The sequence below is a fragment of the Diuraphis noxia genome, unplaced genomic scaffold, assembly GCF_037042655.1.
Source record: "Diuraphis noxia isolate RWA-SAM2 unplaced genomic scaffold, SU_Dnox_SAM2 contig0003, whole genome shotgun sequence".
Lineage (NCBI taxonomy): Eukaryota > Metazoa > Arthropoda > Insecta > Hemiptera > Aphididae > Diuraphis > Diuraphis noxia.
The window spans coordinates 65,286,395-65,302,539 of record NW_028301713.1 but is presented as its reverse complement, the minus strand read 5'-3'; the positions used below and the strand labels follow the sequence as shown (position 1 = coordinate 65,302,539).

General features: G+C 30.9%; 1 protein-coding gene across 4 annotated transcripts in view; it reads right to left on the bottom strand.

The window, feature by feature from the left end:
* Positions 1-3,702: 3,702 nt before the first annotated feature.
* Positions 3,703-16,145, bottom strand: part of LOC107164322 (uncharacterized) — a 149,772-nt gene continuing 137,329 nt past the window's right edge. For all 4 annotated transcript variants that reach the window (XM_089222304.1, XM_015512095.2, XM_015512097.2 and 1 more), the window contains 12 exons: positions 12,557-12,758; positions 12,128-12,197; positions 11,914-12,017; positions 11,547-11,799; positions 8,444-9,906; positions 8,108-8,357; positions 7,426-7,589; positions 7,162-7,359; positions 6,974-7,087; positions 6,800-6,896; positions 6,481-6,736; positions 3,703-6,400 (listed from right to left, as the gene is read on the bottom strand). In XM_089222304.1, coding sequence (XP_089078430.1) covers positions 6,267-6,400; positions 6,481-6,736; positions 6,800-6,896; positions 6,974-7,087; positions 7,162-7,359; positions 7,426-7,589; positions 8,108-8,357; positions 8,444-9,906; positions 11,547-11,799; positions 11,914-12,017; positions 12,128-12,197; positions 12,557-12,758 — 3,305 coding nt within the window. In that variant the 3' untranslated portion in view covers positions 3,703-6,266. The remainder of the gene's footprint in view (positions 6,401-6,480; positions 6,737-6,799; positions 6,897-6,973; positions 7,088-7,161; positions 7,360-7,425; positions 7,590-8,107; positions 8,358-8,443; positions 9,907-11,546; positions 11,800-11,913; positions 12,018-12,127; positions 12,198-12,556; positions 12,759-16,145) is intronic.

Genomic DNA, 16,145 nt, shown 5'->3' with positions numbered 1-16,145 from the left:
AAAAATTGAAAAATGTTGAACTTAGGTGATAAAAATATTAATTTGTAACCCTATCTAATTAAGCAAAAAATATACTCGTAGTTTATCATCAAATTCTCAAAATTATATGTATAAAACTATATGATTTTTCTAAAAATTATTCTGTGTAATATAGGTTAAAATAAAGTGTAAAATGTACTAAAATGTACTAAAATAATTGTAAAACCCCGTGCATGAAAGAGTTAGCATTTGAGTACGTACCTTATTTTTTTGACCATCCAAATTACCAACAAGATTCACTTTCCTATCAGAAGAGATGATTATAAATAGAAAATCTAAGAATCTTTACTGCCTCAAAAAGTGTTGACAGTCACGAAATTTTTTTTTAAGACACGTCACTTTAAAATTGTAAAACATATCCTATAGAAATTTTAGTGGACAAATGAACTCTTGTATACTCTACTACGTCCACCCAAAATGATATTCAAAATCCGAAATCGTGATACGATTATACGACGACAAACAAAATGGATATACAGTAAAATATACAATTATACAATAATTTTTAATTCAAGTACATCAGGCCACCGGGAACTTACCTAGTATCTTGATGGACCAATCAATTTATTTATAATTCTTATAAAATAAAAATAATAATAAAACGGTATTCAATCATCGCTGTTGCATCGTGCACTAATTCAACCAAGAATCACAATAGGTATAAACACATATTTTATATGCATATAACTGTTAATTATTAGTTATATTTTTCCTCGTAAAGCAGCGGGGTTCTAATTACGAGCATGTCATCTGAGGAGGGGCTAAATACAAGTACGGTGGTACTTCGCCCCTCCTCCTAGTTATTATGATGTTATTGTGTACTGTCTGAAGGGGCTTATGAAGATTTTTAAATGCTCAACCTAATCCCTATTGAGCCCACTTGATTTACATAGTTGCATTTCTGATATAATCTTGTTTAGATTTAAATAGATAAAATATTAATTTTCAATCGTTAATAATAGTTAAAGATCAACATACCTTGAAAAGTGGTTAGTAGTTTGTGTTCATTAGTCACAGCCATGGTGAGCTATAGTCCGTCTGCAAATAAACTTGCTTATAAGCAATCAACAAAAAGAAAACGGAGCCAAAAACTAAAAACTTAAATACCTATTAAAAACAAAGAACGAATGAAACAACAGCGCTGTCTAGTGATCAAAGTAAGGGACAGTAACGAAATGAGAAGCTACCACACCACCACTGATTTGCATATTGTCTTTTACCATCATAATAATATTATATACCTGATTAAGACGACATAGAATAGAACAAATGAAATAATATTTTTATATATTTTATATTATACATAAAATCGATTTTGTGCCAAGCCTACTCAGATCTCAGAAAAATAAATTACTTACATATTATTGTTACCTATTGTTGTTGTATGATTTGATTATTATTTTTCGCTTAAAAGTTGCTAGTTGAAGGTAAAAGTTTTTAACTTCTCAAATAACTTATTTTGGCCAAACATAGAATATTCGCAATACATAGCAATTCGATACAGTGCTGTCTACTCAATAAATATCATCTACAAAAATGTTAATACTGCAATATGGTGTCATCACAGATGTCAAGTATAAATAGTTTAAATTATCTGTGGGTGTCGTATACTCGTATACCATCTATGTGTAAATGCAAATGATATTTTGTTATAATAAAATATATAATCTATAATCGATGTTAAAATATCTTACTTAGTCTTAAACCAGAGCAGTTCGTGGAGGAACGAAAATTGTCAATTAATGTTCTCAATTAATGCTGAAAAGTATTTTTCATATCGTCAAAAAAATGTTTCGAATATGTTTGTTGTGCTATAATGGAACGTTGACATTCTTCTTTAAGCTACCTTTCCATGTCATACCATTTTATACCATTTTATTATACCACATATTACCTCAATATGTCGCCAAAAACATTGTTATGATATTAAACAGAAATTACGATTGTGTAGATAGCGTACGACGATAAATAGTATTTGTAGTTTATAGATAGCATACGATACCTATACCGAAGATTCAAGCCAGCCAATTTTAAAACTTACCGAGAAATTGTTTGCACACAACATTGGTATGTAACTACAGTTTATTAGCAATTATTACTAACCTTTAACTTATTGTTTTTTTTTTTTATGAGACTCAAACATGTTATGACCGCAGTAGTTGCACCGAATGGCGTACCCAGGAGGGGGGAGGTGCTTGAAAATAAAAAAATCACTTGGTTGTCTCAATATAAGATTTGAAATAAAAGTAGATACTTTCTTAGACATATAGTAGTTATATATCTATATCTATGTACAAATAAATCCAAATTTACCAGGTATCCTCATCAGGCGTGAACGGCTGGACCAGTTAAGCTAATTCTTTTTTTAATGTTTGTTATTGTCAAGAGAAGGATCTTAATACGAAAGAAAAATCTGAGCAAGTTACATACCACAGGGTGTCAGCCGTCAGGATTAGAGGAATACGTTATGTAATAAACATAGTAAGTTGTAAAAACTGTTTTAAAAGTTAAAACGCTCGCACTATGTAGTTTAAGAATTTAAAACCGATTTAATTTCAAACGGTTTTAACGCCATCATATAAACTAAGAAATGTAATGAAATTACAGCGGCGCCATCTGGCCAGCAAAAAAATAAACTAAATAATAATATTTTTTTTAATAAATAGCAACCATTTAAATAAACAAAATTAATTATTTATTCAGTGTTTTGGGTATGGTTATTTTTTAAAATGCCAGCAATTCGACTTTAAGTTAAGTCGCAGAACGAGATTAGCTACAAGGCAAAGATTAAATAAATAGCTAAATTGGTCCAGTAGTCCATGCGTAATGAGGATATCTGGTAAATTGAGATTCATTTATATATATAGAGATTGGTCTATAAGTAAATTTATTCATCACAAGCATTGGTTTTTTTAATGGGCAACTAAGTGTATATATATATATATATATATATATATATAGACTATAGTTGTAATAATTAGGTAAACACACAATTAAGATACCATATTAAATCATGACCCATATGGGTAGGTGAATTTAAAAACAAATAATAATAAATAATATGATGCTCCCCCTCACCCATCTGTGTGTGCCGCTGGTCACACCTATATTCTATAATGATAGTAAGTCGACACAATCACATAAAATATAATACAGAATAAATATGAATGATACGGTAAAGGTTACTAATCGTAATTCAGAACAGTTTCCATCTTTATTCAAATTTTCAACAAGAGTCAAGTGATCTAAACATTCAGTCTTCGACAAAATATTCATTTTACGTCATTTTTCCATTGAAGTTACGAGACGTCTGTCCCGTGTTGGCATAGAAATTGGTGATGGTCGATGGAATTACAGTCACTATTGTTAAATAAATAATAGCCTCTAGGTGTTGGATCATTAATTGTTAGTTGCTACTTTTTATAGACCACCTCAAAATGTATTTCTATATATGCAACTGATGCACAATGTACATTGCAAAAAGGACAACACAATTTTTTTTTTATATATATTTATATATTTTTCAAATAGTTTTAGTTTTTTTTTTTAATTTTAAAATTTTATAAATTATAGGTATAACATAAAAATATTAAATGATAATATAATTTTTTCTATCCTTAACATAATAATATTATATATAAGAATAATAATAATCCATTGCAGTTTTTTTTTTTTTTTTACTAACAATCTTTATTTCTTCACAATTATTATAGTTAACCGTATTTGGGGTAAATAAATGGGAAGGAGGCGGATATAGAGGAGAAAAAAAATTAAGGTAACGGGATCGACCCCTTAAGCGCTGACTAAACCAGGCTGACAGGGTTTACAATATCTAATAATAATAATAATAATAATAATAATAATAATAGTAGTAGTAGTAGTAATAGTAGTAGTAGTAGTATAGTAATAAGTAATAACATTTTACAATATTGCATTTAAAATCGCATGAGAAAAAAAAATACTGTTCGGACTATAATTATTTTTCAATAACACAATAATATTCAACTAATCATTTTGTATGCATGACAGAATTATTAAAAAAAAAAAAAAGTATAATAGTAGTAGTAGTAGTAGTAATAATAATAATAATAATAATAATAATAATAATAATAATAATAATGATATAATATTACAAACTAAAACATGTGGAAATTGGTAATGTTTATCTGTTTGTATATGTATTAAAATATAACGAAATAAAAATAATAATAAATTAAACACTAACAAAACAACAAAGAAAGTAAAATGGGACAACATTTTTTGTTTGGAATCTTTTTGGGTGAATAGGTAGGGGGATGAGTATTTTTATTCTTTATTTATTTTAAAACTAAATGTAAACATCACTAAATATATTTCATTTTGAATATCATAATATATTATATATATATATATATATATATACATATACATCTATATATACACATATATATATATATCCATTACATTTTAAGGCAATATAACTCAGACTTTGGTTTTGTTTTTAATTTTTTTGTATCTTTTAAACATATTGTCTAAAAAAATATTACAGTCAAACGAAAAGACAATAGTTAAAATGTAATTATTAACCATGTAAATGAAATAAATTTTAACTTGTGGCATTAATATAAGTCTTTCTAAATTGTTGATTTTAAACAACATAAGGCGATTGAACGAATTTGTTGGTCACATTCATGGGTCAAAGAAATTTTTGACAAATTGACAAAAATAAAATAACTAGACCACGTATAGATACATAATACAAATATAACACTATTAGTTATGTAAGCACAGACAAATTTATAAAATATATATATGTATTGAATATATTAAATATAATATAAGTTTTTGCAATCATATTGTATATTATATTATATTAATAATCGAAAATAACTCACAAAGCTCATTCTAAGATAGTTTTTAGAAAAAAAATTGATTGGGAAAAGTGAAAAATTAGTATTTATACACAATTATAATTTTATAGTATATATAGAGAGTAATATATTAATTATCATAGAAGAAAAAATATTATTTATCACTTTATGTTTTGCACGACTTAGTGCGTTCAAAAGACAAAACCGACAACACAATGGATCAACCCTACCAATGCTCTAGAGATGAGCTTTTCATCCAGAAAGTCATAACAAAAAAATTTATAATAATAATTAAAAGTTGGTGTCATTTTGTACACATTTGGCTACTACATACATACTTTACTCCACACAAAGGTAACTCTTAAAATTAACAAAAAAAATTATTATTTCTTTTATTATTTAGATTGTTTGACCGAGTGTTAGAACAGCATCTTGGACAAAACAATCAAGTAAATTTAACTAAGCGAGGAATGAATTCCCACATATACATATTGATACATATATAAATAATATACATACATATGTATATATATATATATATTTACATATATATATATATACATTGTTTAATATTAATTACACAACTCATCTTTTATACATTTTTTTTTTTTTTTTGCTTTACATGTAAAACAAATTATCAATAATTATTGTTTATTCTACAACATAATTAATCAGATGTTTATAACTCGTTATAAAAATATATATATATATATATATTAAATTTTAAAATTATAATTATTATTCATAAAACAGATACACTGTTTTGCATTTAATTAAATGTTTTTTTTGGTATTTTTTATATGTTGTAAGGTTAAAATAATATGTAACTTAATTTCATTAAAAGATAAAGATTACAAGATTAATAATGTATAAATATATACGTAATACATAAAAATAATAATAATCGTATATTTAAAATCCCGTGTTAAATACCCAAACCAAAATTTGTTTTTGCTTTTTAAGACTGTTATTTAAGAGTCTTGCTCAGAACCAAATTTCAATTATTATTTTACATATATGATTCACATATATATAATTTTTACTATAAATATATATTAATATAACCTTTTTTTGTTTTTTTTCTAGTATTTTGAGTCAAAATATAACAATTTATCTTTCAAAGTTAAAATTATTTTTTAAAAAAAAATACAAGAATATACTGAAGAGAAACAGAAGTAGCTATACATGAGTTATATACAGGGTATATATTTAATGTTATAACCTACATCAAGTAGTTTATACACAATTTGCATGAAACAGAAATGCAATTCCTCGTTACAATGAAGCCCAAGACGATGACGAAATGTGACAAGACTGTATGGTCTGTAATTTATTTTATGTGTGCGATGACTTAGCTTCCGAGGTGTTCATCTAATATCATGGAAGGTAATTTTTTATGTTAAACTCACATCTCATGCGGGAAATAGCAATGCGAGCGTATAGCGTGAGATCATGGCCGGAACTGTGCAGTGTGAGTGGTCCACAATGTCGGTCCATCTCAACAAAGAATTCTGTAAGACAAAATTAAAAGACAATTTAATATTAAGAAGTATAATCTTAATTTTAAACAGTTAAATTCTGTATGTCTTACGTGTATGTTTCCCGCGCATAACTAAAAGGTCGGCACGTTGCCACATTTCATGTGCTGCTGCCAAATGACAATATAATATGTGCTGTGAATGAATAGCATTATGCACAACTATTGGAACGCCAATCACACCTGTTACAGCCCCAGATGATGCAGCTCCACCACTGGGCGTGATGCTACTACTACAGTATCCTGATGAGTGACTCTCCACAGAACTGGCTGGTGATGGGGATGGTGAAATGGGACTTGAACCCACATTCTGGTTAAACATTTTAGTTAGAACCATACACAAACACAAATAACCTCAAATAAAAATGCTTACCTTCAGGAAATGTTGCTGAACAGTCTTAAAATTCTGTCTATTTTGGTATACAAGTAGCTTAAACAATTTTAATCGCAAAAAGCTAAGACACCTCATCCTGTAACAAATAATTATTACAAATCGATTAGTACAAAAAAATCAAAGTTTTTTTAATAATATTTAACATTTACTTACCAAAGTATTAATAGCCTATTATCCCTTTCTGGGTTATCAGCCATTTCAAATATTTCATCCAGCTCCTCATGATCACAGTCTGCACGGTAGTTGTAGATTTTTGACCAAATAACTCTAAAAAAATATCAGAAAAATATAAGAAAACATGTTGAGAAGGAAAACTTTAAAATTCTATTTATAATACTTACTTAATTAAGTCAACAGTGTCATTATAAATCTTAAGCACTGCTCTTTCCCTGGTCCCATCATTCTCCATCAAATGCCCACTAAGTACAAAACACAGAATACCATCCAAATATTTCATTTCTTGAGTAATGGGATCCGGCTCATACTCTGCTAATTTGGTCAATGCTTGTGCCTCCTTCAACGGGACCTCTTGGTGCATACTGAAATAAAATAATTAACAATGTAGTAAATAATAATTTACGTAAATATACCTCTAGTAATATTACTTGTTTTCAGGGTATAAGTCGGTAACAAAGTATGAGAAGAATCTTTTCCTTGGTGGATACTGATGATGCATAGATTGCATGCGCCATGATGGTTGTCTGGGAGGAGGTTGTACAGGAACTTCATGCATGCGATCCACCAAAATATCATTTATTAATCCGTCACCCTGATTATAAAAAAATGAATTATTATAATTATAAATTACTATTTATTTTAAGTTAATTATTATTATTTTACACTGCAGTCAATTAGAAAACAAATGTAGGTTATACACATATACTAATCAACAAGCGTATAAAACTCTCACCAATGCACTTACACTGTGCATTCTGATTTACAACTTAAAGTTATATTTACTTAAATGATTGCCATTTATTTTCAAAAAATTATTGCTCTTGATTTATATATAATATAAAATATGTTAAAGAAAAGGTATTATATATTTTATATTTGCAAATGAATAGTATGTCTAATAACTTTAGAAATACTATGCATGTAAAAAAAAATATCTTAAATATATTCATATCTAATAGTAACTAGTATCACGCTATAACACACATTAAGTTAAGAACTAAACACCAAATTAACATTATTTTAAAAAGAATTAGTCTACTGACCAATATAGAAAAATATCAGTATTAATTGGTACTTATTTTACTTGCAACTGTGTTTAAATCCACTTACTATTCCAGTAGCATATCTTCCTAGTGTAGCTGAACCAGTGGGATTGTGAAATTTTCTTCTTTTAGATGCATTGGGAGAGTATTGATCTAGTTCCAGTGTACGTTTATACCGAGGGTCCATTATTTGAACAGAGGTGGTACTATAGGGAAGGAAAGAAGGTGGTCCACCATCTTCGTCTTCAGATGATTCTTCATAAGGGCCATGAATCAAGCCGCTAGTAGCAGCTGGCCGTTGCAAGTATGACATGGTACTAAAATATAAAATATACATTTTTAATAATAACTAAATCGATTACATTATACCAATTTCAAAACAATAAATAATAATAATAATTACCTATGCTCAAGGGGTTTAACTTTTGCTTCTGGTATTACTGCACATACAGATGTTGGCTTACGCCATACATTAACATTGTCTAACATCGCTTTGGAATAGCCGTCTGAAGAAGGCTGTTGGAGAAGAGGCTGAGCAGATGGAGCAGCATTTGCTGGAGATTCGTTGGATTTAGATTTTTCTGATCCTGAAATGGTTTGTGAAGGACTGCCTTTGTGATGATGTTTATGATGTCTATGCTTTTGTTTTTTTTCATCTTGCCTTGTATTTGCCAAATCAGCACAAGTTCTCAGCTCTTCAGATCTTGCCGGTTTCACTAAGTAATTTAAATTAGGTGGCAATCTACTTAATGGTATTTTACACATCACAGATAATTTTGAAGTCTTTAGGCCTTCAGGTTCTTTAGGCATGTGTGGAATGACTGGTACAGGAGATATAACACGTTCATTGTCATTGCGCATTGCTTCATTGTTATCAATTATAATAACACCACCTTTGCCACCTTTACCACCTTTAGATTTTCCACCACTCTTGGCCCCACCATCTTCACGTCGTGTTATAAAAAGTTTCCTTAAAGTGTCATTCTTTTTCTTATCTTGTACCTTAATTCCCTCTACATCAAGTTTGGGTGGACTTTCTGTTGCTGTTGACATGGGCGGTGGCCTACATTCTACATCAGATGAGTCTGAATCTGCACTGCTCGAAATTGAACGTGGTGGACGCAAAGCAGCACTAACTCGAGCTACAGGTTTTTGAGGTTGGTTTTTTTCCCAAGACGGTGTTTTCTTTACTGAATGTGTAGACTTTTTTTCAGAATCTTTTTTTCGACTCTTTCGGCTACTATCTGTCCATTCTTCTGATTCACTGCTGGCTGATACCACTTTTGACTTTTTACTACTACCTGGTGGTCGACCTCTTCGCTTTTCACTTATCTTTACTGGTTTAGGTGGTTCATCGTCTTCTGTATCTGATGAAACCAAAGGTTTTGACTTGATTTTTGATGGCAGAAGAGGTTTAGGAGTTTTTGTTGAACCCTTCTTTCGACCTCTCTTTTTTGCAACTGGTTCTTCAACTGGTTCCTCTTTTTTTACCAACACTGGTGTTGACTTCCTTTCTACTTTAGCAGGTTTAACTAATGATTTCTTGAGATCCTTTTTTTCACACTTTGCTAATGTTGAGTATTTCTTGTGTAAGTCTGTTATTGGTTTAGATGATGCATGTGAACGGCTACTATACGACGAATCACTATCACAGCTAGTATCACGAGACTTTTTCTTCTTAACTTCTTCATCTTCAGATGATGAGGATGATGAAGATGAGGAAGATGATGAATCAGATTGGCTTTTTTGTTTATCACTGTGGTTTGAGTCTGAGTCTGACATTTCAGATAATAATTCAACAACTTCCGATCGCTGTGTGGGAAAGCTTGGACTAGATTTAGGGTCGCCTAATCCAACAGGTTCCTCCTATGAAAATAAAATATTTATGTAAATTTGTATTAAAAATAAGTTTTTGAATACTAAATAAAATCAAGTTTATGAAAATAACAATTATTATAGTGTTATTATTATTTTTGAATATGTTAATTAATTTTCGTGAACTAAAAAATATCAATATTATTAATTATTATTAATGTTTTAAAATCTGAACGTAATTCATACCTTTTAGAGCGGGTCTAAGTCAATATCTGGAGATGTATTATATATACGAATTTAAACAATCTTCAACACAATGTAAGACGAAAAATTGTTCATGAAATAATGTAATGAATCAATTGATGATATTCAAATTCAATGTATACTTATAATTTATATCATGAATAATTTTATTTGAATTACATTAGTGCACTAGTGAAGTACCAATATGCACGTAAAGAAAAAAAAAACGGTCTCGAATACTCTCGATGACCAGCATTTTCCACAAATATAAGGTTAGGTAGTTACACCTGAAGGAATCCCAAATCAGTGTATACCACGGAAGAAAAGAAAAATATATTTTCTTAATTCGTTAAAATAAATATAGAAAGATGCCACCATTGAAATTGTAAACGTTTAATATCATTGTCTATGAGCCATTGGGCATTCATACTGATTACGATTTATTGTTTACATTAGAGTAAATTTATGTTATTTATATTATACAATTAATTTACTCTTAGCAAATGAGATATTATTTTGGGAATTTACTTAGGTGAATATATAGCTATTTTATTATAGTTTATTTTTTTATATATACATTTTGTAGTGCTTGGACTGTTTAAAGAGTGATCTAAACACCTTATATAGTTAAAGGTTGGGTCGATTATTAAAAATTTCGTTTATCAAGCGAACACATTCAATGCATTTTATTAAAATTCAAAAATATTTCCACGGTTTAAGCAATCATTTTAATGAATTATATTATAGCAATAATGAAACTTTTTATTGGTTAGATCATTTCCTAAGTAGATTAAAGGTGTTATGTTGATAATGTTCTCTTATGGTATAATATATGCATAGCATTAAAAATTTGTTTTCAGACTGTGATAGTTAAATTACCAAGATAATGTTTTAATTTTTATAAAACAATAATAAGAACATTAAAAGAAACAACGATGAGCTCTGATAAAAACGCTGCAAAACTACAGCATTTGTACTAAACTTAACCACATATCAACAAACGTCACGTGACAACTGCCTACGGATTGCGTTCAAGTTGAACACGACGTGTGAAATCAACAAAACAACAGTTGTCTATGATAAAACACACTTCACATGATGACATAGGCATATATACTTTATAGTAAGTTTAGTAGTTATGTATTATTATAATTTATATCATAGAATATTACATGTGTTGAAAACGCGGGTCCGTGACAAACGGCAATGAATATTATTAGGTTTGAAGTGACGTACAAAATTTTAGATAAATTATCGAAATTATGATTCAGGATTTTGACTCAGGGAATACAAATCTCATTGTGTCGGTTGTACTAGCGAGGGCGTACAAGTTACAGGTGAAAGAGACATAATATAATACATCCGAATTGACGGAATCGCGTTGTGGATTGATCGATTTATATTAGCAATTAATATTATTCGTCGAAATCAAACGCAACAACTCTCACCTGTTGTGACGTCCTGGTCGTGTTGTTCGTGTCAGGCGTGCTCTTTTTCAAAAAGTTTTTCAGATACCACTTGGGCTCTTCTTCCTGTTCCTCTTGCGGAGGCGGTGAAACGGCCGCTGGAGGGATGGTGTCCTTCTTCTCGTCGTTACTCTCACTGTCGCTACAGCTGCTATCCGAACTACTGTCCTTTTCGCCTTCTTCACTGGACGAGCTGTCCTCATCCACAGACATGTCACTACTAGTCTTGTCGGCCCTACAGACACGTCGAGGTCGTAAGTATCATAATAGGTCAAAACATGTACTTAACGAACGAAAGCACACCACAGTTGTATAATAGTATTACTGCAATACACACTACACAACTCACTTTGTGGAATTGTAGTTGGTCGTGTCGGACGATATAACATTGGTCGACGTGGAACTCCGGCGGATCTTGTCAGTAGGTGGCGATAACGACAACTGTTGCGATTCCTACGATAACAATATGATTTAGGTAAAAATCGATGAAAAAACCACCTCCACCAGGAAGAAGAGAAAGGGATTAAGGCGGACGGTAAAATATCCAACTGCGAATGGCCTACCTGCATCAGTTGCGTCTGCTGAGGTTGTGGCATTATGTTCGACCCTCTGACCGACGGTTTGACCATATACCTGCAAAAGCGAAACCAAAAAATCCTTTAGTCTCTAAAGTCAACAATAACATCGTTATTATCACAAAGACCGACGCCAGGTAATATATATGGGAAATGATTGTCTTGTCCGAAACGACCGTATTATTTATTAAAAATGCAAGACCCAATTTAAAATATATAATGGACTTGAATTAGATTAAAAACAAAATTAACAATCACGAGTAAACGATTTAAACAGAAATATAGCTGCTAGTTAGGTAGGCGGGTCAAAATAGGTTAAATAATATTATAAACTGAGTAAATTTATTAGTTTAACGATGATATGCACTATGGTCTATGATTTCATATATATATATATATATATATGTGTATACTCACGATGCGAACAGCGAATGGTTGTACGGCCCCGACGGTTTGGCGTCCATGGGCACGGCCGCGGCGGCTGCTGCTGCTGCAGCGGATACGGATGCAGCGGCGTCCGGCGAGACGCCGTGCGATGACGGCTGTTGGTTTCTGTGCACGGGATCCGCAAAAAGTTGTTTGGTTTCGCCGAGCATTTTTTTCAGGCTCTCGGACGCGTCTAAAACGGATAGAAAATCATATTTTTATTATTGACATCTAATAAAAACTATAAACGCGACCGGTACACAATGACGGCGGCGGCCATGTGAATCACCCAGCACGCACGTCGCGGCGGCGGCGGCGGCGACCCTCTTTTATACAACACAATACAAACGTGGTACGAAGAACGACGACGACTACCCACCACCACCACCACCACTACAGTCACACATAGTACTACCCCACTACAAAATCCCGTAGCACATATTTATAATAACAAACCGGTGCGAGCGAACGGTTCAAGATAATATTGTATATCGCGTGATGATGGAACAGTGGTGGGAGAGAAAAAAAAAAGGGATCGATTAGAACCGGGGGGTTAGTGTATTACACACATATATAATAGTATAAGCTCGTCGTATATTACGCATTGTATTCGTAATAATAATAATAGCGATATGTCTAGGGTAGAGACTGCCGAAGTATACACCGTCACACCCCGTGCGATATTTAAATATATAATAAATATATTACACACGATGGTGAGTAATTCGCGCGGGAACGGTCTAGAGTGTTTTTTTTTTCAATATACATATTATATTGTATATTACCTGTTGGTCGCAGCGAGTTTTCTACTAGACTGTTGTAGCCACGTACGCACGTACATACGTAATATTGTTAAACGAGAAAACAAAAACACTGCAAGCATCTGGTTTTTGTGTTTATTTTATTTTTCTCAACGACAACAGCTGCAATGTCTACAAGACGCACGCACGCATAAAAACGAATCGAAACACTATCCCCCACCGATTTTTACGAAATTACTACAACCCGGACTCGCGACGGGTTGCGTTATTTAGATCACAAAAAGCAAAAAAATCTAAAAACACGCCGATGACTGTGCACCGCGGATGCAGGGTGCGCGTGCGGAGCGACGCAATGGTTACAAAATAAATATCCGCGGAGACATTAATTATAATGTGTATGGCAACCACAAATCGAAAATCTGATCACAAATCACAGTAGGTCGAGTAGGTATTTCGACTCAAGTCTGTTACCTTTATTCGACTGTTATGACTCCATTATAAATTTATAATATCATACTAGGTAAAGCGTAAATTATCGCGAGACTTATCTCGTAATGGTTTTATACATTTATAGAATTTGTTATCACCCAAGACCCATCGACCAGCTACAGAGGACATATAATTTCTTTATTGATTTACAAAGTACAGACAGCATAAATATTCGATAATAAAATATACAAATAATAATCAAAGTATAGTGTATATAAGTATGTAGACATAATCTAAAGAAAAGTAGATTGTAAGTTATAAGTTTATAACTATATATTATAATGTACATGATATATCTTTATGCATTATATTACCTCATAATCTCGTGATTTGGGTAATTTATTAATGGTCGTTAAATATTAACTACATAAAATAATGGAAAAGGCTCGTCGACACAATAATTTTTCGGGCTGGTTAAATTTGTATTATCAAATTTATTTTAATGTGCTTACGCCGAGAGGTACATTATAAATGGTTATACCGACCGTGGTCGGAGAGGTTTTCGCCTCCAGCCAGAACGAATAGTATTTAAATCGTTCAAAGCGAAAACGCTTATATCTACTTCTCACTTCACATCACGCATTTCACTTAATTTTAATTCAAAATATGAATCGATTATTGTGGTGTTTTCAACAAAAGGTTAGTTTAATTGGTAATTATTTTTAATCATAAATTAATAATTAACATTCCAGAATTATTAAATATAATCTATTAAACTAGAAATATGATAATGACACATCATTGGCTGAAGCTGAATTATAATTTATAACGTTTTGAAACATTTGATTACAGCGTAGTTAGACAAACAGAACTGTAGAACAACAATTTACGGAGCATTCACAACGGGGTAGAAAAATGTCAACGGGTGATCTATATAATTTTTGCGAATCTTTTAAAAAAGCAAAAATTGTAACAAGTAATTAATAGACTTTATAACAACATACAAAGCTGTCCTACACTCACTTAGCGTAGTAAAATGTTAACCAGAGGCCTACAGCAATATAAATAATAAGTATATTGAACAATTATTATTCATAATTCATACTAGTGCGATTAGTTGAAAATAGTTTTCATCAGACTGCAGTGATTGCAATATAATTAGACAATTATTCATTTTCTGAGACCGCACACATCAATTTCGAAACAAAAAAAAAACTTTGTTCCAAAAAAATTATAATTTTTTAGTTAAACATTATAAATGTGAGAACTGACCGATTATGAAGGATTGTTTGAAAATTGAATTATGTTTAAACGTTTGTAGATAGACAATGACTAAGATAATATTACTACAAAATAAATATCTCGTTAACGCGAGCAGCATGTGTTTAGTGTATGTCCTTACATAGCAGTGGTCGGCACTGAACTGATAACACTACATTAAAATGTAGACGTATAATTTATTTTGGTCTTTAAAGTAATGTTTAGTATTGAAATGAACATATTATTGTTATATACTGATAGAATATAGAATATATTCTACCACTGTGAAACAATAAATTATAAAGATAAATAAACTGGACGGTACGTTGGACATGACTAACGAGTACCCGCATTATGATTTCTTTGCATACTTTTTAAAAATAAAATTCAAGTGTGTTTCGATTTTATGGTTATAAAAACCTACTTGGATTTACATATTTTATTCAAATGTCGAAGATATACGAAACCTGCAGCATCGAATATCGATATTACGAAATATATCTTTTCGACGCCTATAATATAGCGGTACACATCATACAACGTTAAATTGTTTGGATTAATAAACACCACTTATCTCGTTGTTGACATAATATTTAACTCTGAATAAAATGCTGCTTGGGATATATTATCAAGCTTAACATTTCATTGCAATTTGTGAACCTCAGGTCTCACCTTTATTAATTTATATGAAATGTGTCATTATACTAATAATTTAGTACATTACAGAAAAATTCAACAATAAAACGAATCCAAACCTCAACAATACATGTTCGCATTTAATTGTTTATTTTCTTAATATTAATTTTAAAATAATTAACAATGAACAACATTCAAAAATTAAAATTGCCATGATTAGCCAAGATCCTTTGTCTAAAGTTTCTCTATAACAATAGAACAATAAATTCCGCGCTCACGATTTAAAATGAAAATAGAAAACGAAGATAAACAAATAAATTTAAATTAAATAACACGGAGTAAATATCTTGTAAAAGTTAAGGATGACATCAACACGTTTGTGACTGAGTCGACTATAATATAGAACTTCAATTTAAATGAACTCTCCTAAGGGTAAACATCTATGGGTCTCCATACATATATAACCAATGCAATTGAAATTTAGATTACAGTAT